The 24,439-nt window shown below is 40.3% G+C and overlaps 1 protein-coding gene across 7 annotated transcripts in view; it reads right to left on the minus strand.

Annotated features, from left to right (window-relative positions):
• Positions 1-335: 335 nt before the first annotated feature.
• Positions 336-24,439, minus strand: part of INTS14 (integrator complex subunit 14) — a 32,049-nt gene continuing 7,945 nt past the window's right edge. For all 7 annotated transcript variants that reach the window (XM_009249932.4, XM_002825570.6, XM_002825569.6 and 4 more), the window contains 9 exons: positions 21,301-21,456; positions 20,393-20,511; positions 19,842-19,984; positions 17,252-17,344; positions 14,916-15,060; positions 13,082-13,215; positions 6,254-6,372; positions 3,493-3,558; positions 336-1,207 (listed from right to left, as the gene is read on the minus strand). In XM_009249932.4, coding sequence (XP_009248207.1) covers positions 956-1,207; positions 3,493-3,558; positions 6,254-6,372; positions 13,082-13,215; positions 14,916-15,060; positions 17,252-17,344; positions 19,842-19,984; positions 20,393-20,511; positions 21,301-21,456 — 1,227 coding nt within the window. In that variant the 3' untranslated portion in view covers positions 336-955. The remainder of the gene's footprint in view (positions 1,208-3,492; positions 3,559-6,253; positions 6,373-13,081; positions 13,216-14,915; positions 15,061-17,251; positions 17,345-19,841; positions 19,985-20,392; positions 20,512-21,300; positions 21,457-24,439) is intronic.

Here is a 24,439-nt window from a genome sequence, read left to right on the forward strand (position 1 = left end):
GTTCAGCATGTTAAACCAAAAACGTTGCTCTGGTTGAAGCCTGAGAGTTACATGGAAGGTGATGCAAATGAAAAATACTGATGATGCAGACAAAGCCTTGAGAAGCTGCCCAAAGTCATAAAGCTAGCTGATAAATTGGAACCATAATTAACTTTGGAATCGGTGATCTGTCAGGATTATCTAGCCAGAACCTTGCTTAGGCAATGAGGCCTAATCAGTGTCAGAAATAAGGAAACCTCATGATTTATGAATCTATGCCACTTAGAAAGTTGAAATTACATTAAAGTGATAAGACAGACCAAAAGCAAAGGACCCTTAGTTTCACAGTGAAACCATTTTCTAGAAAATCAAATATTTTATTTTCATTAAAAAAAAAACCCTTGAAGAAATAGGACTCATTTTACACATTAATGGTTGCTCTTTAAAAGAATCTCAAGAGATACCAAAAGCACCTAAGAGTTACCACCACATTTTGCCCAAGTTCTAAGGAAAGTTCTGAAACTTAGTGGTGGTGTGTTTGTAGTCAGCAAGCCCCAGTCTGAGTTGCTCATTCCATGAACAGAAGCTTGAAAATGCCCTTACAGTTGAGATATAAACAAGAGAAGAGGCGAAGCTTTCAGGAAGCCAGAGAGCCCTTGCCGGTCAGGTTTCCTGAGGAAGGCAGGGGTGTTCTATGCTCATCAGTCATTCAAGCTTCTCAGGAAATGTGCCCATCATGGGAACAGCAGCTGTCTTCCAAGCTTAAAAATTATGAATCCCAGGAAGTTAAAGCCCAACCAGCCAACCACCTTCACATCCTTCTCATACTAGTAGAGTCATTCAAAACAGCAAGTGGTGTTTCTGAGGCAGCCTCAGGAAGGTCTTTGGGTGGCTATTCCAGAGGTGAACATACTGGAAAGGTTTTTACCTAAATCACTTTCAGTTGAAAAAAGAAGGAAAGCTCCAAAAGTCAGTTTCAAATTCTTTCAGTGCTGCTCCCAGAGAAGTCCGTGTGCAAAGGTGTGATGTTCTGGTCATAAGCGGCATACTCAGAGGTGCCGGTGCTGGCCAGCTTGAGCTGCTGGGCAGCGTGGGTCAGCTGGAATGCAGCATCAGGGTGGGCTGTGTCAGGCAGCAGTGTGCATTCCCTTTCCAGCATGTCAGCCACCCCTTTCAGCAGGTCCAGGAAACCAAAGGCTAGAGCGGCCTTTCGCAAACGGTTCAGCTCCTGAAACAAGACAGAAAATCACCAATGCTCCTGAAATGTGTTCTCAACACATACTTTCTAAGTGCTCAGCTTAGAATAAGTTCTCCTTGACTGAACTTTAGGGGGCAATTTTATATGAGAACAAATGTTTATTTAGGGATGCCAGTAACAAGAACGTGATGGTTTTACTGGGAAGTGGCTCCTCTGCAGGTGACCAGAAGCTGGCTAAGGAAGACAGTGAGCTGAATGAAACAACGTTATCATCACAGTTAATGAGCATTTATGCCACATGTGGTAGTCAGCACTTTGCATCTATCATTTCAGTACTCCTAACTTTAAGGAGGAGTACTTTTCCCCTGTTATTTAGGTATGGAAAAGACTTGCCCTCAATCTGAAAAGGCTCTTAACCCTCTGATGCCACTGTGGTGGGGCCTCAGGCTAAGACAATAAACAGGCTCAGAGGAGGCCCTGGAGGAGTCAGAGTGGAAAGACCAACAAAAAGAAAGGCTGGTTAGTGATAGAAGCAGAGAAATATGAAGTACCCCAACAACCCCTTAGTGGAGTGGTCTGGGCAAGTTGTATAGCCTCTCTGGGTCTCAAGGGCCTCATTTATAAAATGAGGAGAATAACCCCTTCCTTACCCACTGCAGAGGCTGAAGCACTTTCCCTACGCCCTTTTGAGCTCTAATATGTAGAATTATATAAAACCAGAAAAGAGAAATGGGCTCTCTGACCATCTTTCTACTATCATCTGTTAAACAAGTGGAAAGTTAAGAAGAAGGCCAAACAAGTGTCATCATGAGTAAACAGCTGATGACTGTAGGAAGCTCTGCAGGGAGGATGGACTGTGTGGATTATGGGCTTCAGTTAGGGAGGGGCCTGGCTGGCTGAGAAGCTCTCCAGTTGAACTCTGATTAAAGCTGTTTTATTTCCCCAGCTTACTATATAATTAGGTTTGAAGACAACAGTGACATAAAGGTCATGAGATAACACCCAGACAAAGTAGCATGTATCTTCTCCGGTTAAGATGCTAGCCTGAGGCTGGCTGTATGTGCCACATTTTAGAATTAGAAAGCTAAGACACAAATGACATACTTAATGCTGCACTTAATTTAATTCCAGCCAAACACCAGAACAATAGGGGAGAATCAAGGAGCAAACCTAAATGTTCCCCATTCTACCCCACCCCCTGTAACTTAACATTCTCTTCACCAATGGTTCTGGATTAGCTACATATGATTCTGCAGGGCCATCTCCTCTGCAATTCATAAATGTATAATGTTAGATATCATTCCTAGAAGCAGAGTCTCTGGTACAATAAGAATGCTCTGGGGTGGCCATGTGGGGTGGCTCATGCTTGTAATCCCAGCACTTAGGGAGGCTGAGGCGGGTGGATCACCTGAGGTCAGGAGTTCAAGACCAGCCTGGCCAACATGGCGAAACCCCATCTCTACTAAAAATACAAAAATTAGGCCGGGAACGGTGGCTCACGCCTGTAATCCCAGCACTTTGGGAGGCCGAGGTGGGCGGATTACCTGTGGTCAGGAGTTCAAGACCAGCCTGGCCAACATGGTCAAACCCCGTCTCTACTAAAAATACACAAATTAGCCGGGCATGGTGGCACACACTTGTAATCCCAGCTACTTGGGAGGCTGAGGCAGGAGAATTGTTTGAGCCCGGGAGGTGGAGGTTGCAGTGAGCTGAGATCGTGCTACTGCACTCCAGCCTAGCTGACAGAGTGAGACTCTGTCTCAAAAACAAAAAAACAAAAATTAGCTGGGCATGGTGGCACGTGCCTGTAGTACTAGCTACTCAGGAGGCTGAGGCAGGAGAATCACTTGAACCCGTGAGGCAGAGGTTGCAGTGACCCAAGATCGCACCATGGCACTCCAGCCTGGGCAACAGAGTGCGACTCCATCTCAAAAAAAAAAAAAAATGTTCTGAGCAATTCCCCATCCAGGAAGCCACATACATTGGTTGCCTGGGGTTGGCCTGGATACCCATATAGGAGTGATGAGAGTTCAGGGCTATGACCCACAGGTCCTCTCAGCTGCTTCCATCAGTCATTCATTCACAGCAGCCCCAACACAGAAAAACCTTCCGCCTGTACAGAATTAGGCCATTTAAATTCTTCCAATTCTTGGATTTTAGGGAAGGAACAGACCTATCACTTTTACTGAGTTTATTTGAAAAAACGGAGGCACAAGTCATACATCTCTAATCCCTGCCCATATTCACACTGCCATCTCACAGTTTTACTATTGTGAACGATATATTTTGGGCACATCCTCTTCTGTCTGTCTCACCTTATAGAATGTCTGTGTTTTTTCAGGTAGTTTCCTTGCATTTCTTAAAATCTTCTGTACATCTGTCTATTAAGGGTAAAAAAAAAAAAATCCAACATTAGAATTCTGTGATAAAAAAGGGAAATAATATAAAAGAATGGATCTAAATGTTTAAAGAAATGAAAATGAGAACACAGCTACAATGTCAAGATGAGGATCTCTTCTGAGTTAATGTCAGTTCAACATTAGCAAAGCACTCCCTCCTTCAAAAGGCTTGATAGTAAAATAAATCCCCTGACAGAAATGAACTAGCCTCATAAAAATGTACCCAGTAATCTATTGCCAGGGACTTTTTTGCAAAGACCATTCAATGGGGAAAAAATAGTCTTTTCAACATTTGGTGCTGAGACAACTGGATATCCACATGCAAAAGAATAAAGTTGGACCCTTACATCATACCATATACAAAAAATTAACTCAAAATGGATCAGAGACCTACATGTAAAAGCTAAAACTATAAAACTCTTAGAAAAAAACAGGGGCCAGGTGCAGTGGTGTGCCCCTGTAATCCCAGCTACTCAGGAGGATGGCTTGAGGCCAGAAGTTTGAGACCAGCCTGGGCAATGTAGTGAGATGTGTTTCTCAAGAGAAAAGGAAAAAGAAGAAGAAAAAGAAAACATAGCGGGTAAATCTTCATGACTTTGGATTTGGCAATGATCTCTTAGTTAAGACAGCAAAAAGCACAAACAACAAAAGCAAAAAACAAAATTTGACTTCTTCAAAACCAAAAACTTTTGTGTATCAAAGGACACTATAAAGAGAGTGAAAAGATAACTCACAAAATGGGAGAAGATATTTGCAAATCATATATCTGCTAAGGATCATAATATCCAGAATATATAAAAAACCCAACAACAAAAAGACAAACCCAATTAAAAAATGGACAAAGAACTTGAGTATATACTTCTCCAAATAATATACACAAACGGCCAATAAGCACGGGAAAAGATGCACATTACTAGTCATTAAGGAAATGCAAAAACACAGACACACCACTTCACACCTACTATGATAGCTATATGATAATAATAATAAAAGGAAAACGACGAGTATTGGTAGGAACGTGGAGAAACTAGAACACTTATACACTGCTAGCAGGAATGTAAAATGGTGTAGCTGCTGTGAGAGAGTGTGGCAATTCCTCAATAAGTTAAACAGAATTGCTGTCTGACCCAGCAATCCCATTCCCATTAAAATATACACCCAAGAGTATTGAAAACAAATGTTCAGACCAAAACTTACACATGAATGTTTGTAACAGCATTATCCACAATAGCCAAAAGGTAACCCTAATGTCCATCAACTGAGGGATAATCAAAATGTGACATATACATATAGACATATGGAATATTAGCCATAAAAAGGAATGAAGTACTGATACGTACTACAACATGAATAAACCTTGAAAACATCATGCTAAGAAGTCAAACATAAAAGGCCACAAATTGTATGATTCTGTTTACATGAAATATCTAGAATAGGTAAGTCCATAGAGACAGAAAGAAAATCAGTGGTTGCCAGGGCCTGGAAGAAGGAATGTGGAGTGACTTTCCTAATGGGCACAGGGTTTCCTTTTGGAGTGATTAAAATGTTCTGGAACTAGAAAGTGGTGATGGTACATTGTGAATGTACTAAATGGGACAGAATTGTGTACTTTAAAATGGTTGAAGGTACATTTTATGTATATTTTTCCAGAATTTTTCTTATTCTGGAAAATAAGATAGTAGTCAAGATTCAAACAAAAAAAATAAAAAAAAATAATTTAAGAAAAGCTCAGCTATAATTGGTGGTGAAAGTGGTTCTAATATCCCTCTGACAAGGAAGTACTGGGATCAGGGACATCAGGAAAATAGAAGACCCTGATTTTCCAACAAAGAGGCCCCTGACACGTTAGCCTTGGCAGGATGTGGTTCAGTCTCCATGGAAACGGGGCTCGGAGACTGTTCAGTCAACAGAAACTACTTTTGTTGTCCAAGTGGCCTGACTGTCTCTTCTCATTTGGTTTAGGTTGAACTTACCGGAGGAACAAATGTAAACAAAGGTGCTCAAAGGAGAAAAAAGTTTCAATAAGTGATTTTTAAAAACAGGTATAAATGACTTTTTGCTGATGAAAGGAGAAATGTTCCTGAATACCTTGCCTGAAAGCATCATTCCTTGATAATCATATTATCATAGCTTCCTATGAAAGTGTTTTTGTGAAATGTAATGCTATGGCTTGAGTTCTACTGAAGAGATGGAAGAAATATAGTTATGAAGACTTTTACACCTTTTCCAAAACTGTTGTTAAAGACAATACCCATTATGTTATTCAATGCCTCACCATATAAAAAATTTCACACTAAAATTCAATGCCAGGAATATGTCTCTCTAGACAAACTGACAAACTTCCTTTCTTCAGACAAGAACAACTGACCTTGGTAACAGGAAGCTCAGAGCCAAAATGCTCACGTAAAGTTATTATTTTGCCTTGGGTTCCTGGCACAATTGTCTTCCTTCTTCCTCCTTCCTCTAGGATTCTTATTGGTCTAAATTTTGTAAAAAATGATTTTGCTATATACATGTTTTACTGTAGGGCATCTCAAATCCCTTTTGGAATAATGACAAACATTAGAAGTAAATGAATTACTAAGTATCAAAGGAAAAGAAAATCAAATAAAATTCCTGCCTGCCTACCCAAATGCCTCCTGTCCCCAGTGGAAAGCAACATAAATAGTAATGTTACCTGCAGGCCGCTGGGTTTGATCCAGACAGTCACATTCTGGGCATAACTGCGTTTGTTTTTGGGCTGCAGGGGGAATGGGCTCTTATTGTCATCCTCGCCATAAGGGTTTTCTTTAGCATCTTAAAAGAAAAGACATTCTTGAAATGACATCTGGCAAAACACAATCAGTTAGATTTCCAATTAGACTAGAAGCTCTTTGAATCACTCAATCTTTGATATCCTATCACTTTGTTAATTAAGAAAATCCATTAACTTCAGTCAGGTTGGAGAACCTGTTCTCAATAGAAAGCCACTGATGTAGGAGGCCCATTTAAGTGAAAAACAGCTTAATGTTTTTAAAGAAACAAGCTTCACTTATCTGATTTATAAACTAAGGTCAAAGGATAAAACAAATGCATATTAAAAAAATATATATATATATATACACACATAGACACACACATATATACTGCAATTCTATATAGTCTAATCCAGTGCTCTCCAACTGAACTTTCTGTATGATGGAAATGTTCTACATCTGTGCTGTCTAATGTGGTAGCTACTAACTACTGAGCACTTGCCCTGTGGCTAGTGTGACTGAGAAACTGAATTTCAAATTGTATTTAATTTTAATTAAATTTAATGTGGCTAGTAGCTACTGGATTAGACAGCACAGGTCTAGGCATTAAAATAATTAAAATGGAAAACTATATATAGCCAAATTAAGGCAAAGGGCAAGACAAGAAATACTTTTATTGGTGAAGCATACCCCAATATGGCTTATTAGTTTATTGCTTCCAAAAACGTAAAGCCACATTGGTTTTATAGCTACATGAACAAACAGGGTTTGTCTCTGTACCTGCTTCCTGAGTCTATGAAACTGCCACAAACTTATAAAGCACGCATACTTCTAATGGTGTATTTGATCTTTATTATTATTACCACCTTCTGGTGTAGACAGAGCAGTAGTCATTTTCCTACACGTTCAGAGAACTTAAATCTCTTGCCCAAACGTTCGTGTTGAAAAATGTAATTAGACCAGTCTGTCTAACTGAGCGAGACATTCTCTATCCCTGATTTGGTCATTAACTGAAACACATTGATACTGGACCAACACTTCCTTTGTCAACCCTCTTCAGCCCTGACTCCTCCATAAAATACTGGCCCAACTCTCCAGACGTATTTCCATTAATATTTGTCAATATATAAACCTTCTGAGTCAGCCTAAGGCCCTACAAGTCCTTTCCCACACAACAGTTCATTTCCAACTTTCCTGCTATTTCTATTACTCCCCACTGCCTAGAATGCTCTCCCTTCTCATTCACTCATTTACTCATTCACTTATTCATTCATTATCTATAGTAAGACCCCACTACGTAGCAAGCACTGTGCCAGGAATTGTGCCTTAGAGAAGATACTTTTCAGCCTCAAGGAACTTACAGAATAAAGAATATTTATTAAATTCCAACTATGTGCCAGATACTTTACATATTCAACTTCTCTCTTTACAGCAACTCTAGAGTGAAGATGTTATTAGTCCCGTTAAAGATGAGGAAACTAAGGCACAGAGAGGTTGGACTTATACAAGGTTTCACAGTGACTCAGTTGGGCCTGCTTCCAAAGCCAACACTTTTTCCACCATTCAACACTGCTGTTCCTTACTTATCCAAACTTACCTACCTATATTCCAAGTCCAGATCCTATCTTACCCCTTCCATGAAATTGTTCCAAGTTTTTCTGGCAGATAGTGGTTTTTGTAGACCCTTTTATCCCCTAGCACTTAGTATCAGTACCAAACATTTCAACATCTAATCAGAGCCTATTTTGTACTGTCATTAGTTGTCTAGAGCCTATATGTGGTAACTAACTGGCTTAGGAGACAGGAAATATTACGTTTATGAAAGAAGAAATTAAAAATATATAGTATAAACAAAAAATAAAAGTTATAAGATAAATTTGAAGATACAGAAGACACAACAAAAATTTTGAAAATGGGAAAATGGGCAGAAAGAAATAGAAAATTACAAACACAAATCACAAATATATGTTCCAGAAAAGGAGAACAGAGAATACAGAAAGAGGAAATCAAAGAAATAACTGATCTTCCCAGTACTGAAGAACATGAACTGCCAGATGGAAAGGGTCCACTGAGTGCCTAGCAAAATGAATGAAGAGACCAACATTCTGAAATTCAGAATACCAGGGATACAAAGAAGATCACCAAGGAATATGGAGAAAAAACAGTTCAGGGTCAAAGGTCTTTGAGTCACCATGGCACTAACTTTCCGTAGCAACACTGGACTCCAGAAGAGACAACAGAGTAATGCTTCAAAACTCTGAGGGAAAATGACTTCCAACTTAGAACTCAATTCCCAACCAAAGTATCATTAAATATAAAGAATGAAATAAACATATATATATTTTCAAAATATACAAGATTTCAAAATATTTACTTCCCATGTACCCTTTTTTTCAGAAGGAGTTATGAACAGGAGATCCATAGGAGAGATGTAAAGGGAAGACTCAGGACAACACCTATGCAACAGGTCTGGGGAATAACCATACCATTTACGAAGCAGGAGGACGAGAGATGATGCTAAGAAAAAAAAGGAAACTGATAAAATACCTGAAGAATGTATTTTACTTAGGGAGGAATTAGTTATATAGAAAACAAGCGAAGAAAAAAAATAACTGGGACTGAGCTAGGGGACAAAAAGTTGCAAAACAAAGGAAATACAAATTGGTATAGCTTAGTTGTAAATAACATTTACATCATCTAACAAGGACTGAATACTGATTTAACCAAAAAGAACATTATAACTATATTGGGAGGACAGTAGGAGGGAAAATGTGCGTCTTGTGTAGGTGGGTGGGAGATGGCGGTGTTAATATAGCTAAATATTCATCCTTTAAAAAGTCAAAAAATGGCATCTAAAATGGGGGAAAAGGGCTGGGTGTGGTGGCTCACGCCTGTAATCCCAACAGTTTGGGAGGCTAAGGTGGAGGATTGCTTTAGCCCAGGAGTTTGAGACCAGCCTTGGCAACATAGTGAGACTTTGTCTCTATAAAAAAATCAAAAAAATTAGCCAGGCAGGGTGGCATGCACCCATGGTCCCAGCCACATGGGAGGTTGAGGTGGGAGGATCACCCGAGAGGTCAAGGCTGCAGTGAGCCAAGACTGTGCCACTGCACTTCAGCCTGGGTGACAGAGTGACACCCTGTCTCAAAAAATAAATAAAAAATAATAAGATGGGAGGCCAGGCACAGTGGCTCATGCCTGTAATCCCAGCACTTTGGGAGGTCAAGGTGGGCGGATCACTGGAGGTCAGGAGTTTTGAGACCAGACTGGCCAACATGGTGAAACCCTGTACCTACTAAAAATACAAAAATCAGCCAAGCATGGTGGTGGACACCTGTAGTTCCAGCTACTGGGGAGGCTGAGGCACGAGAATTGCTTGAATACGGGAGGCAGAAGTTGTAGTAAGCTGAGATCACGCCACTACGGTCCAGCCTGGGCAACAGAACAAGACTCCATCTCAAAATAAATAAATAAAATAATAATAATAATAATAAAATGCAGGAACCCCTGACAGAAATAGGGACATACCTATATTATTTAGAAAGTAAATAAGGCTGGGCAGAGTGGCTCATGCCCGTAATCCCAGCACTTTGGGAGGCCGAGGCAGGAGGATTACTTGAGGTCAGGAGTTTGAGACCAGCCTGACCAACAACATGATGAAACCCTGTCTCTACTAAAAATACAACAATTAGCCGGGCATGGTGGCTTGCGCCTGTAGTCACAGCTATTAGGGAGGCAGAGGCAGAAGAATTGCTTGAACCTGGGAGGTGAAGGTTGCAGTGAACCAAGGTTGCGCCACTGCACTCCAGCCTGGGCGATGGAGTGAGACAGTCTCAATTAAAAAAAAAAAAAAGAAATATAAATAAATACCAAAAGAAACAAATAAGTTTTAAAAAGTAGTTGTCTCTAGGAACAGAATTGGGAGTAGGAGGGATTGGTACAAACAAAAGTGCTATTTTGCATGTTTTGCTCAACAACCCTCTGAGGTAGGTTTTATTATTAATTGTTATTTTTTATCATAATTCCAATTCCAAGACTGCTGTGAGAGTTAAATGAGATGGCACGCTCATTATGTCCAGCACAGTGCCTGGCACAAAGTTAAGTTCATTATAATATTAGCTATTATTATCCACACTGAAAAGCAGAATAGATCCAGGAGGAAAAAACAACACGAACACAGGGCAGAGTGAACAGCAGTTCAACTGGAATGAAGAACAACTGTAACAAGCCAAGTGTTACTATGTTGGAAGCCAGATCAGAAAGGAGTCTGAATGCTACTACTATCTTAGATTATAGATAGGCATCTTTGGTGAAAACCACCACAATAGTCTAGTCAGGGATTGGCAAACTTTTTCTGTGAGGGCCAGACAGGTTGGAGTGCAGCGACGCAATCAGGGCTCACTGCAGCCTCTGCTTCCTGGGCTCAAGCAATCCTTCCACCTCAGCCCCCTGAGTAATTGGGACCACAGATGCACACCACCATGCCCGGCTAATTTTTGTATTTTTGGTAGAGATAGGGTTTTGCCATGTTGGCCAGGCTGGTCTCAAACTCCTGGACTCAAGTGATCCACCTGCCCTGGCCTCCCAAAGTACTGGGATTACAGGCATGAGCCACCACGCCTGGCTGAATATTTATCATTTCTTTGTGTTGTGAATATTCAAAATCCTCTCCTCTAGCTGTTTGAAAATATACACTAAATTATTGTGAGCAATATTCACGCTACCATGCTACAGAGCACTGAACTTATTCCTCCCTAACAGCTGTAACTTTGTATCTGTTACCTCTGCCTATTCTCCCCTCCTCACTACCCTTCCCAACCTCTAATGGCCATGATTCTAGATTCTACTCTCTACTTCTATGAGCTCATTTTTTTTCAGCTTCCATATATGGATGAGAACATGTGGTATTTATTCCAAGTTTATTTTTGTACACAAAAACTCAAAATTTGTGAACCACTGCCCTGAGTGATCTCCCTCATTCTCACCATTTTAACTATTTGTGATAGGCTTACAATCTAAAATTTTATCTCCAACTCTGCTCTCTCTCCTAAACTTCAGACTTCTACAGAATTGTCTCTAGGCACCTCCACCTATATCTCATAGGCACGAACTCAACATAAACAAAATATGTTCTTCCCAAATTTACTCTTCTCTCTCTATTATCTATTTCAACTAATAGTACTACCTTTCACCCTGCAGCCCAGGTCAGAAACCTGGGATCATTTTTAACACTTCTCTCTCCTTTATTTTCATATCCAAACGTTATTGATCCTACCTCCTAAATATCTTTTACCCCCAGCTATTGCCAAGGTCTGGCTCTCATCTTCACATTTCCAGGACTAACACAGTAACTTTCAGCCACAGGTCCTTGCCTTTTCAAATCCACACTCCACAGAGATATCTTTCTAAATACAAATTTCTTATCTCTCACTCGGATTATGGCCATACTGTACAACTGCAGGGGGCACCAGCCCCTAAAATATAGTTTCCTAACTGGTATCCCCCTGTTCTCACTGTAGCCAGAAGGATCTGATCACATTACTCCTCTTCAGTGGTTTCCCAGTATCTGCAAGATAAATTCCTGGTTCTTCACATTTCAGACAAGGCCTGCTCCACTCTAGTTACTACCACCAATCTCCAATCTACCATCTGCCCCTCCCACACCCACTCTCACATTTTGTGCCACACTTCCTTTTCTTTCTGTAGGTGTTCTGTTTGCCCAGGATGCCCTTTCTTCCCTTCATTAGCTCAGCAAGTTCCTCCTTTTCTTCAAAACTCAACTAGGGTATTTCTCCTCTGTGAAGATTCTCCTGAGTCCTCTAGGCAGAGCTCATCATCATCTCCTCCAGGCTAACTCTGATTTGTGCCAGTCTGTGATCATTCCACTTTCCACTAGACATTGAACAACTCCAGCTAACTCTTTTATCCCTTAGGCCTGGCACAGAATAGGTTGCTTGGTAGATGTTCCTGAAATTGAAATGGGCCCAAATGAGTCAAAGATGACTACAGTTGGAACCTGAGTAGCTAGCGGCACAAATGACTTAATCAAAAGGAGGAGGAAAATCAGAAGGAGGAATAGTTTGAGGAGAAAGGGGTGCGGGACAATAGGTCTGTAACAAACAGCTGAGCTTGAGACTGTGACAGAATATCCAGGTGGAGAGATCCAACTAGGAACTGGAAATATGATATGCAAATTCCAGGGAGAGATCAGGTGAGACTAGAGTTATAGATTTGGGAAATGTGAAGTTATTACAGCTGATAAAATAACCAAGGGAGAAGAATAACAAAAGAGAAGAAGGCAAAGAACATGTTGGAAACCATGAGGCAAGGGGAAGAAAAGACAAAACGAAGAGAGAAAGAAAAGTCCGCCAAAGAAAAAGTCAAATCGGTACCAGAAGCAATGTCAGGAAAGCTACAGAAAAAAAGTTTCAAGAAGAAGGAAAGATTACATTATCTAGGAATGACAGGAAATTACTTGAACTATAGTACACCAAGAAAAAAAATTATGGAGATTAGTTTTTCACTCTAAGCCGTTGAAGAGTTTGCATTTACTTAAAGCAATCTAAATGTTGATTTCTCCTGAGCTGTAAAATTTAGGAGTTCAAACATCAAACTCTCTTCAAGTTTTCCACGTACACATCCAGCATCATCCGAGACCATGGCATACCAGTAAGGGAGATCAGTCAGTTCTCTGACTGCACAATCAGAGACACTAAGAACAGCAGAATGAAAACAAAGTCAGGATAAGTAAAATCTGATCTGGATTATACCTGAAATAGGACCCAACTGTGCCATTTTCCCTAGCCATGGGAGAGGTTCTGGGCCAGGCTCAAAGAGAGACATCATGAGGTTTGATTTCTTCTTGCTGTCAGCTTGGGAGTAGAGCATTCCATGCCATTCAGGACTAGATGGAGAGAAGACGGAAGATCAGAAGAACATCAAGCCTGAGACTGTCAAGTTAAATAAGTCTAGCCTGTATTTTTCTCTTGAGAGACACAGGCTTCAGCTTTGAAATCAGGCACATTACTTTTACCAAAGCCAAACCCTAAACCTGAAAATACATACTGCTGTCCCCTAATATTTCCATTCTTCTAGGACATTTATTATTATTCAGGTAAAATTATGTGGATATGGAAATCAAAAGCAATCTTGAAAGAGAAAAACAAATCACAAAGGGCAGCAAGTAGCTGGAGAGGTGATGAGGAGGGGTAAAGGCTGTGACCTATAGGTCCTGTCACCTGCCTCACTGAGTCACTCACAGCAGCACCAAGAGAAGCCCTTCTACCACAGGGCTCAAGGCCATCATCCTGTTATGTAAAAGAGACTCTGTCCCCAGTTTCTCAAAAGGTCCCAGATGATTCTCATATTCAGACCGGTACAAGTAGCTTGGGTGCCAAGAAATATAGCAGACTAATACCTAGTAAGATCTGCATTCCTCTTTTTGGACGAGCTAATTTTAACTGTAGCAGAAATGGAGCCATGCTTCCTTTAATTAATCCTAACTCTTGATCTATACCAGCCAACCCCAGGTAGTGGCCAGAAAATGATCAGTGACCTCCTTTTTTCTAACAATATGTATTATAGAAAGGGAAACAGATGGTTTTGCAGATTTTGAGACTTCAGAAAATGTAAAAGCTAACGGGGTTTCCTCACAGGGAAGGAACACAGCAGAATGATTATGAGTAGGCTCTGGAGTCAGAATGCATGGGTAAGAATCATGGCTCTTTCATTTCTAGCTGTGTGACCTTGGGCAAGTTCCACAACCTCTCTAAGCCTCAGTCTCCTCATCTATAAAATAGGGATAATGCTGATACCTCCAATATAGTGCTGTTATGAGGGATTAAATGTGCTAACATATGTAAAATACCTAGAGGAGTGCCTGGCACATAATAAAATGCTCAATGGTATTAGCATCTTTTTTTTTTGTTTCGTTCTATCCCCTCATTTTATAGATGAGGAGCCTGTGAATCCTGCCTAAGATCCTAAAGCAAGTTAGTAGCATTGCTATAACCAGAACCCAGGTATTCTAGATAGGATTAGAAAGAGGAAAATTGAGAAAGGATATAAAATAAAGGCAACGTAATTAAAAGGCTCACTCCACACTTATTCTAGGGGATGATTAAAAGAGTAGTTTAGAAGGTAATAGCAGCTAGGCACTGTGGCTCAATGCCCGTAATCCCAGCATTTTGGGAGGCCAAGGTGGGAGGATCCTTGAGCCCAGGAGTTCAAGACCAGTGTGGGCAACACAGTGAGACCCCACTTCTATAAATTAAAAAAAATAAAATAAAATTAGCCAGGCATGGTGGTGCACACCTGGGTCATGGCTACTTGGAAGGCTGAGATGGGAGGATTGCTTGAGCCTGGGAGGTTGAAGCTGCAGTGAGCCGTGATCATGCCACTGTACGCCTGGGGGACAGAGCAAGACCTTGTCTCAAAAAACAAAACAAACAAAAAAGGAATGTAGCAGCAGGTGGGAAAAGTGTGGCGGGAAAAGGAAAAAGGTGACAAAGACCTTTCTATTTCTTTCAGAAAAGTCTGCAAAATACTTCACTTTGTAAAATGATTTTCCCTTTCATTCAACCAAATGTAAACAAAGTTTCCTACCCTAATTGAACAATCGCTACCATTCCTTCCACTTTTAGGCTACCATGGAGCAGGACACAAAAGTTGGGTATTTTGCCTGCAATCTGATTGGCTGAATTTTCATCTTCATTGTCATCAGTGATGCCAGTACCCACCTCGTCACCTTCTGTGAAAAAAAGAGAAAACAGGTCAGACTGAAATTACCTACAAAAACCCCAAACCCCAATTTATACTCTTGGATGTTTCTAGCCTTTAAGGGATAGTGTAGAGTTCTAAGGGAATATTATAACAAGCAGGAAAAACTCATTCCAGTTTTCCAATGTCTATACAAAAGTCAGTTTCCACACATTATATGAATTCCATTTATATAAAACATCCAGAATAGGCAAATCTATATATAGAGAAAGGATATTAGTGTTATTTGGGGTAGGGGAAATGGGGGGAGGGGTCTAGGAGTTGATAGTTAAAGGGTACAGGGTTTCTTTTTGGGGTTATAAAAAAGTTCTCAAATTGACTGTGGTGATGGTTGCACAACTCTGCAAATATACTAAAAACCACTTTAAATGGGTGAAGTATATGGTATGTGTACTTCATATAATACTGAGATATAATTATCTTAGTAAAGCTTACACACAAAAATCCATTTTCCACAGTTCTACTAGGATGTTTAGTTAGATGCTGTCTGGAAGCTTCAGGCACCCATTTAAACAGAATTAGATACAGAGATGTCAAGTGCATTCATAACCAACAGGTTTAGGGCAGCACATGCATGTGAGTCCCCAAAGGTAAACAATGATTACTCTATAAGCTTTTTGACTGGATTCTCCAGGTTCTCTCACACTCTGCTGACAGATGAATCTTCCTACAATTAACTTCCCTCTAAAAATATCTGTCTGCTCTGTTTTGTTCAAAGACTTTCTAATTCAACAGGAAGAATTAGCCCAGTTTAGCTAGACAATTCAACAGCCCTTACAACATGGCCCTACTCTGCTTTCCCATATTTTTCTTTTTCTTTTTCTTTCTTTTTTTTTTTTTTTTGAGATGGAGTCTTGCTCTGTTGCTCAGGCTGGAGTGCAGTGGCATGATCTCGGCTCACTGCAAACTTCGCCTCCCAGGTTCACACCATTCTCCTGCCTCAGCCTCCCGAGTAGTTGGGACTACAGGCGCCTGCCACCACGCCCGGCTTTTTTTTTTTTTTTGGTATTTTTAGTAGAGATGCGGTTTTACCATGTTAGCCAGGATGGTCTCAATCTCCTGACCTTGTGATCCACCTGCCTCAGCCTCCCAAAGTGCTGGGATTACAGGTGTGAGCCACCGTGCCCGGCCACCTTCCCGTATTTTTCTTTTTCACTAGTCCCCTATATAAATGGTTTATTTTGCTCAATTTCTTTCTTGGCAAGTATACTGGCATGCAGAATTCCCCAGGGCCTTAGAAATAAGGGAAATCTGGCTGTTCTCTGAGAATAATAATTATCAACACAGTGATTATAAAGCCGTCTGTGGGTATATATTCAAGATTCTGTCTGTGAATGTGTGATTGGTTATAGAATATTCAATACTCCAACTGAGATAACCTGGGCATAAATGGAATGTGGTCATTACTCAGTATGTGAAAACCTGACTGACTACATACACTTCTTAGAGAAAGCTGATAAATATAAAGTAGATGGTCAACTTAAAACAGAGGAAAGGATAATTTTAAGGGTAGAACTAGGATTTGAACCTGTAGCCAGTCAGGGACAAAAGCTCCTGCTCTATACCCACCACAGCACAGTGCCACGCTTGAAAAAGATAATTTTAAAGAGCTAGAGTCTAGCATTCTCCAGAGAGATGTTGAATTTAGAGAGATGACTTTATAGTTCCTAGAGATATATGCTGCAGTAAAGAGGACTCACAAGGGCCTGGATTCACCCATTCACTCAACAATATTTACTGAGTTATCTACTATGTTCTGGGCACCAGTAGAACAAAGAACAGATGTGATTCTTCCGTGTATAAAGCTGTATTTGACTTGCACATTTATCAAGTAACCTTCTGATAACTACTTAAGCTTTCTCAGCATGTTAGCACTAGGAAAGGCAGAGCCCTGGATGAGGGACTAAGCATTCTCATCTCTAAAGAGGACCTTCACTGTAAGTTCACAAACCAACACACAGTAAACATGTGTCAAAATGTTTCTACCATGTAAAGCAGAATTATTTTTTTGATATATTAGGCAATATTCCATTTTCTAAAACCAATTCTGTAACTATTCCTTTCCCCTAAATTCTGCAAAATGGGCTATCCTACTATCTAAGATTTAAGAATAACTTTAGTTAATAAGATGCTTCAGACGTATCAGTGGAATAGGAACTCACCTTTGTTAAGTGCTATAGGTAAGACCAGATGTCTGGACAGAACTGGGGGACTTGAAATATCAGCTATATCAATAAACCCCACTATTTCCAAATCTGAAATGAAGGAATCAACATAGAATTAATTCATTCTATGGAAAAGTACATTATTTTCTGTGTATTACATTTCACAAATGCACTGTTTAGGTTGGGGTTTCAAATATGATGACTGGGAAAGTTATTAGATTTGCCTATGGAGTCATCTAATAATTTGCATTTTAAGCTGCTCAGGAAATAATGATAACTGTCATTTATTTAATGAGTCTAAGTTATGTGACAAAATCAGCTAAATTTTATTTTTATAAGGTTAGGACCTCAGCCAAGGCAAAAACTGAAAGGTCTAATCCCTCTGTGTAATCAGGGATGTTCAGGTCACCAGGGGGCGTCATAGTCAAACACTTCCACAGCAACTACAATCAGCCTTTGAAGAATAAAGCTACTGTATTAAAAACATCTCTCTGAGAAAGAACTGTATTCTCTACAAAACTAGGGTAAGCAGTCTAAATATGACAATGATTTCTCTGCTTTATAGAAGCTGTAGTAAAGACCAAAAGTATTTGTTGAAAACCTAAAATAAATAAAAATAAATGTTGTAACCAAAAGAACTTAAAAATTTCGATTATATAAAAACTTAAAAAACAATAAAAATTATAAAGAAGAAAAAGTCACTCATTATTCATAATCAAAGGAAATCTCTATTAATATTTTATTGATGTGCTTTTCAGTCTTTCTTCTAGATTAATACCCATATTTTCAAAAGAATTTTTAAAAATCAGAATCACGGTGAACACCTTATATTTCTTTTTTCTTTTTTTGAGACGGAGTTTCACTCTTGTTGCCCAGGCTGGAGTGCAATGGCGCAATCTCAGCTAACTGCTACCTCTGCCTCCCAAGTTCAAGTGATTCTCCTGCCTCAGCCTCTCAAGCAGCTGGGATTACAGACATGTGCCACCACGCCTGGCTAATTTTCTATTTTTAGTAGAAACGGGGTTTCTCCATGTTGGTCAGGCTGGTCTCCCGACCTCAGGTGATCTGCCCGCCTTGGCCTCCCAAACTGCTAGGACTACAGGCATGAGCCACTGCGCCCGACCATATTTCTAATACATTAGGAAGTGTGCTTCTCTGGAGGTTTGCTGTCCTTACCTCCCTTAGCTGAGTAATAAATGCATTAGTATAAGCAGCTAGATATTTTTCATTTGAGTAGAAAAGGTCTACTTTATTTTAAAGTAGTTTAGCTGCAAGAAAGATCTTTCACTAAGAGTTTATATGGCAAAGAAAAGACCTATTCAAATTTACTCATCGAAAAAAGATGGGAAGGAAGTGGAATCTAACTGTTATGGGCAACAAGACTTTTGGTACAACCTACTATACTGCTGTCTAGTCACAGTAGAAGAGACGGATGCCTTGCTTCCAGATAGCCAGAAGCTAAAGGTACAAAAAGTAAAAAGACTGTTCACAGCCCCTCACTCCAAAACTCCTTAAAAAGCTGTATACCACAAACAATAAGCATTCACTGAACATTTAATTCTAATCATTTATTGACTGAACAATTACCTATTGGGCACCTACTAAGTGTCAGGCACTACGCTGGACATCCAGGCTGTAATGGTGACTGAAACACTGATAATATCCAGCCCTAAAAGGTTTAACATGCACCTAACATTCAAGGAGTCCACCCACCAACAGGAAGCAAGTCTCCTCTCCACTGCTCCTTGCTATTTTTGACTCTTCACTTTGCCAGTCTCAGTTAAGCATACTATTGGCCACACGAACCAGGTAAAAGCTGTGGTACATCACTTTCTTTCAGTCATAATATAAGCAGCAGGGCTAGAAGAGTACACTATATCAGATCCAAGAACTCCAAGACCATCTGGTTGATTCTCCCTACCTAGCCAATAAGAACTAGAGGAAGACTTCCCAGGGTCACATAGCAAGAGTCATACTGCAAAGTACAGAAGCTAGCCCTTCTTATATGATCTTAATTATGATACTAGTTAAGTTCAGTATGTCTATTAAGAATCATCTCAAAGATTTCAATGCTAGTGAATACGGCTATGATTTCCAACTCTAATAATTCGTGGTTATAATTATCTAGGATTGGAGATCAGCTGATGACCTTACCATAAAAGACCAATATTCTGCCACCCCTTAGGTAATGAATCTTCCAATCCAAAGTGCTGATGACAACAGCACCCTAGTACAGGTTAAGTATCCCCTATCTGAAAATCTGAAATCCAAAATGCTCCACAATCCGCAACTATTACACATGCATGAAGCTGACACGAAGCTCAAAGGAAATGCTCACTGGAGCACTTTGGATTTTCAGATTAAGGATGCTCAATCACTAAGTAAAATGCAAATATCCCAAACCCCAAAAAAATCCGAAATCTAAAGCACCTCTGGTCCCAAGCATTTTGGGTAAGGAATACTCAACCTGTATCACAATATATATTTCTTTTCAACCTTCCTAGACAGAGAAGAGAGTAAAAGTCACAAGTCAGAAGAAAGTAAGGATAACAGAGAAACTAAGAAAGAAGTTTTTTTAAAAAGTTACCTGTGTTAATGACTTTAGGGATAGGATCAATTTCTTCATCTACAACAAAAGGTTCTGGCCTGGGGAAGACTTGTACATCAGCAGTTAGGTGGCCACACTTGAGAACAGCATGGAAAGGCGTATATGCCAGATCTATCAGTTTTCTAGAGTATGATAATTAATAGTTATAGGAAGAGTAATACGATACATATAAAGTTAATTTTTCAGGACGCAAGGGTTGTTTTCCTTTCAAGTTGGTTCCAAAACTAAGACCTGACCATCTGTAAAACAGAACAAAATCTGACATTTTTGGTGAGGAAATTTCAATTCTGAAAAGCCCAAGAGCAAGTTAATTTGAAATCTTGCTGAGTCATAATAAGGAAGTCAGTATCTACAGACAGTATAGATTTACTTTAAAAAACCATTACTACCCATCGCTTTATCTGAAAAATGTACAACTTGGGGAAAATGAAATGACACCATTAGGAACAGTAAAACAGATAGTCTTTCTGGATGTCGAATTATAATACTGGATTGTAAAGAAGGCAAAAGAGCTCTAAGCATATACTCACCCAAACATAGACTGTACATTCTTCAAGCACAGGGGGCCATCAATAGTAAAAATCTGCCCTTCACCATTGTTTAAATCTATGAGACGTTCAAGGCATTCCAAGGAATCAGTGCTCTGGAGCTATAAAGCAAAACAGATGACCCTTAAAGTGGCTGGCACAAAATGCCAGATTATTCTCAGCACACCAAGCTCAAAGCCATTACAATAACATAGGCAATAAATAACAGATTATTTTTTTTAATAGCCAATGTGAGAAGAAAATAACTACAACAATTTTGACTCAAGGTTACCAAAGAGGAATGTTAGGTAAAATGACACAGGTAGAGCTATTTCATTCAGGAGGAGTTTTGCAAAGATTCTCAGAGGTGACCACAGTTAGTATTTACACAGCATCTTCCCTCCAAAGCGTTTCTAACGTCTTCTGGTGAGAACCATCATTATCTACATTTTACACAGAGAAAAACTGAGGGGAAAAAAGGTTAAATCACTTTCCCAAATGAATGGGAAAACCAAAAATTTAAGTGTTTAATAAAACATATATCAGAATAATGTTACTTTACTCTTCGGTCAAAGTCAAAGCACACTCCTATCAACATTTCTGGTGGAATGGACATAAGAATTCTTAAATAAGGGAAATGAATAACACCAAAAAGAACACCTTGACCCTTTATGCACCCATCAGCAGGATGGATAATAGCTCCAGCTATGTTCCCCAGATGGGGCAACACTCTGAAATTTCAAAGAACATTTGAGACCCAGAATGTTTTCAAATAAAATACCAGCCTCAGCTGAAACCAGTGGAGTTCAATGCTACAGTATATACAATATAGCACTAGTGGTATATACTGAAAAATAAACTAAGCTGTAAAATATGCCTAATCAAACTAAAAACTTAGCAAAAGGTATTACCTCCTCCAAATTCGCCATGCACATGATATATAACTTAGATGGGAAAGGAAAAGGTAGTGGAAACCTGTTGCTCTCACTTCTTTGATTTTGAGTGGCTAGGGAATGTCGCAGTGACCCTCTACCAATGCCAAGACAGCCATCTGTCACCAGGACAACCTGTTTGTAAAAAGAGAGAGAGGAGGTTGTACATTAAATTACATATTTAAAGCAGTCCCATTTAGCAGTGTTTTCACTGCTAGAAAGGGGCACCAGGGCTGGCTACGGTGGCTCAAGCCTGTAATCCCAGTGCTTTGGGAGGCCAAGATAGGAGGATTGCTTAAGCTGAGGAGTTTGAGACCAGCCTGGGCAACATAAGGAGACCCCATCTCTAAAAAAACTTAGAAAAAAAAAAATTAGCCAGGAGTGGTGGCATGCACCTGTGGTCCCAGCAAGTTGGGAGGCTGAGGTGGGAGGATCACTTGAGCCTGGGAGGTCAAGGCTGCAGTGAGCCATGGTCACATCACTGTACTCCAGCCTAGGCAACAGAGAGACTCTGTCTTTTTAAAACAAAACAAACAAACAAAAAAAAACAGGCCTGACATGGTGGCTCACACCTGTAATCCCAGCACTTTGGGAGGCCAAGGCAGGCAGCTCACTAGAGGCCAGGGGTTCAAGACCAGCCTAGGCAACATGGTGAAACCCTGCCTCTACAAAAAATACAAAAATTAACTGGGCATGGTGGTGCGTGCCTGCAGGCCCAGCTACTTGGGAGGCTGAGGTGGGAGGATCACTTGAGCCTGGGAAGTCGAGGCTACAGTGAGTATGCCACTGCAGTCCAGCCTGGGTAACAGAGTGAGACCCTGTTTGGAAAAACAAAATAAACCCTCAACCTGCCCCCGCAAAAAAAAAAAAAACAAAAAAAACGGCATGAGAAAATTTTGTGAGGTGCTAGAACCCCACTCCACATTATAGGATAAAGAATACTATATCTTAATTGTAGTAGTGGTTATATAGGTATATACATTTGTCAAAACTCAGTGAACTGTATACTTAAGATCAGTGCATTTTACTCTATTTCATCTAATAAAATATTTTTTAAAAGCTTGCCTCTGAACACTTAAAAAAGGACAAAAACATTCACAACCAATTCTTACTTAATTGTATTAAAACTAGAACCCCAACTCTTAGATAAGGAGTTGGTACCTTAAATACCAATGTCAAATATGGAATGAAGATTCATTTCACATGTGCTCCTAGGAAGTACCAGCACAGTAGTCTGAACTTTGCCACTTTATTTTCAAAGACGACAAACTCTACACCTGGTCAACTAAAATGACACCTGGTTAAAATATGTATTTATAAAGGCTATTTAACCAGAAATATATAAGATCTTTAAAATGCATTCTTAATCAACCTGTAATTTGAAAAAAACCAATAAAATATACCAACAATGGATAGTAATTGCAAAATCATTTTCCTTTTCTTCATTGCTTCAGAATGATCCTGTGGGGGACAGACTTCCCACGCATCCCAGGAGAGGATTACTTTTGCTCTCCCTAGCCTAGTCCAGTAACTTGATAATCACAGGCCATTAAGGCAGTATTTTTTTTTTTTTTGACACGGAGACTCACTCTGTCACCCAGGCTGGAGTGCGGTGGCGTGATCTCAGCTCACTGCAACCTCCGCCTCCCAGGTTAAAGTGATTCTCCTGCCTCAGCCTCCCGAGCAGCTGGAACTACAGGTGTGTGCCACAACGCCCACTTAATTTTTGTATTTTCACCATATTGGCCAGGATGGTCTCGAACTCCTGACCTTGTGAACCGTCTGCCTCGGCCTCCCAAAGTGCTGGGATTACAGGCGTGAGCCACCGTGCCCGGCCCTTAAGGCAGTATTAAGTGGTGGCACTGTGTGAAATATCAAGATTGGCACTTACTGATAAAACCCAAGAATGCTTAATAGAGGTCCCCTGGAAGGATGTCATCTTTTGGCATGACAGTCAATTGACTACAAGGCAATTTCCTTTTCTAGGTACCAAGAATTGCTATACAATGATTTACCTCTGCCGGCTTTTTCAGATGCTATGGGATAATGAAATATTTCATGTAATGTCAAAATGAAACAGACTTTACTAAATAATAAAGACACAGTACAGCTGTCTAAAACCTTGGTTAAGGCTGGGTGTGGTGGCTGACAGCTGTAATCCCAGCACTTTGGGAGGCTGAGGCCAGAGGATCACTTGAGGCCAGGAGTTCAAGACCAGCCTGGCAAACATGGCAAAACCTTGTCTACTAAAAATACAAAAATTAGCTGTAGGGTGTGATGGCACACTCCTGTAGTCCCAGCTACTCATCAGGTGGCTGAGTCATGAGAATCATTTGAGCCCGGAGGCAGAGGCTGCAGTGAGCTGAGATCATGCCACTGCACTCAAGCCTGGGCGATAGAGCAAGACTCTGTTTCAAAAAAATAATAATAAATAAAAAACAAAATCTTGGCTAAAAATTCCACTTTTTTTTTTTTTTTTTTTTTAAGACAGAGTCTCGCTCTGTTGCCTAGGCTGGAGGGCAGTGGCACGTTCTCGGCTCACTACAAACTCCGCCTCCCAGGTCAAGTGATTCCCCTACCTCAGCCTCTCAGGTAGCTAGGATTACAGGTGAACGACACCACACTTAGCTAATTTTTGTATTTTTAGTAGAGACAGGATTTCACCATGTTGGCCAGGCTGGTGTTTAACTCCTGACCTCAGGTGATCTGCCCACCTCAGCCTCCCAAAGTGCTGGGATTATAGGCGTGAGCCATCGTGCCTGGCCAAAAATTCCACATTTAAACAAGTTTGTTTTATAGTAACTGATTATAAAAACAATAACCAGTAACCAACACCTCTACTACAATGTTTGTTTGTTTTTTTTGAGATGGAGTTTCTCTCTTGTTGCTCAGGCTGGAGTGCAACGGCACAATCTTGGCTGACCATTGCAACCTCTGCCTCCCTGGTTCAAGCGATTCTCCTGCCTCAGCCTCCTGAGTAGCTGGGATTACAGGCGTGCGCCACCACGTCTGGCTAATTTTTGTATTTTTAGTAGAGACAGATTCAGGCTTGGCCCCTTGCCCTCAGGTTATCTCAAATTCAGATTCTTCCTTTTTTTCAAAAGAAGAAAATCATAAA

Source organism: Pongo abelii, chromosome 16, assembly GCF_028885655.2.
Source record: "Pongo abelii isolate AG06213 chromosome 16, NHGRI_mPonAbe1-v2.0_pri, whole genome shotgun sequence".
Classification (NCBI taxonomy): Eukaryota; Metazoa; Chordata; class Mammalia; order Primates; family Hominidae; genus Pongo; species Pongo abelii.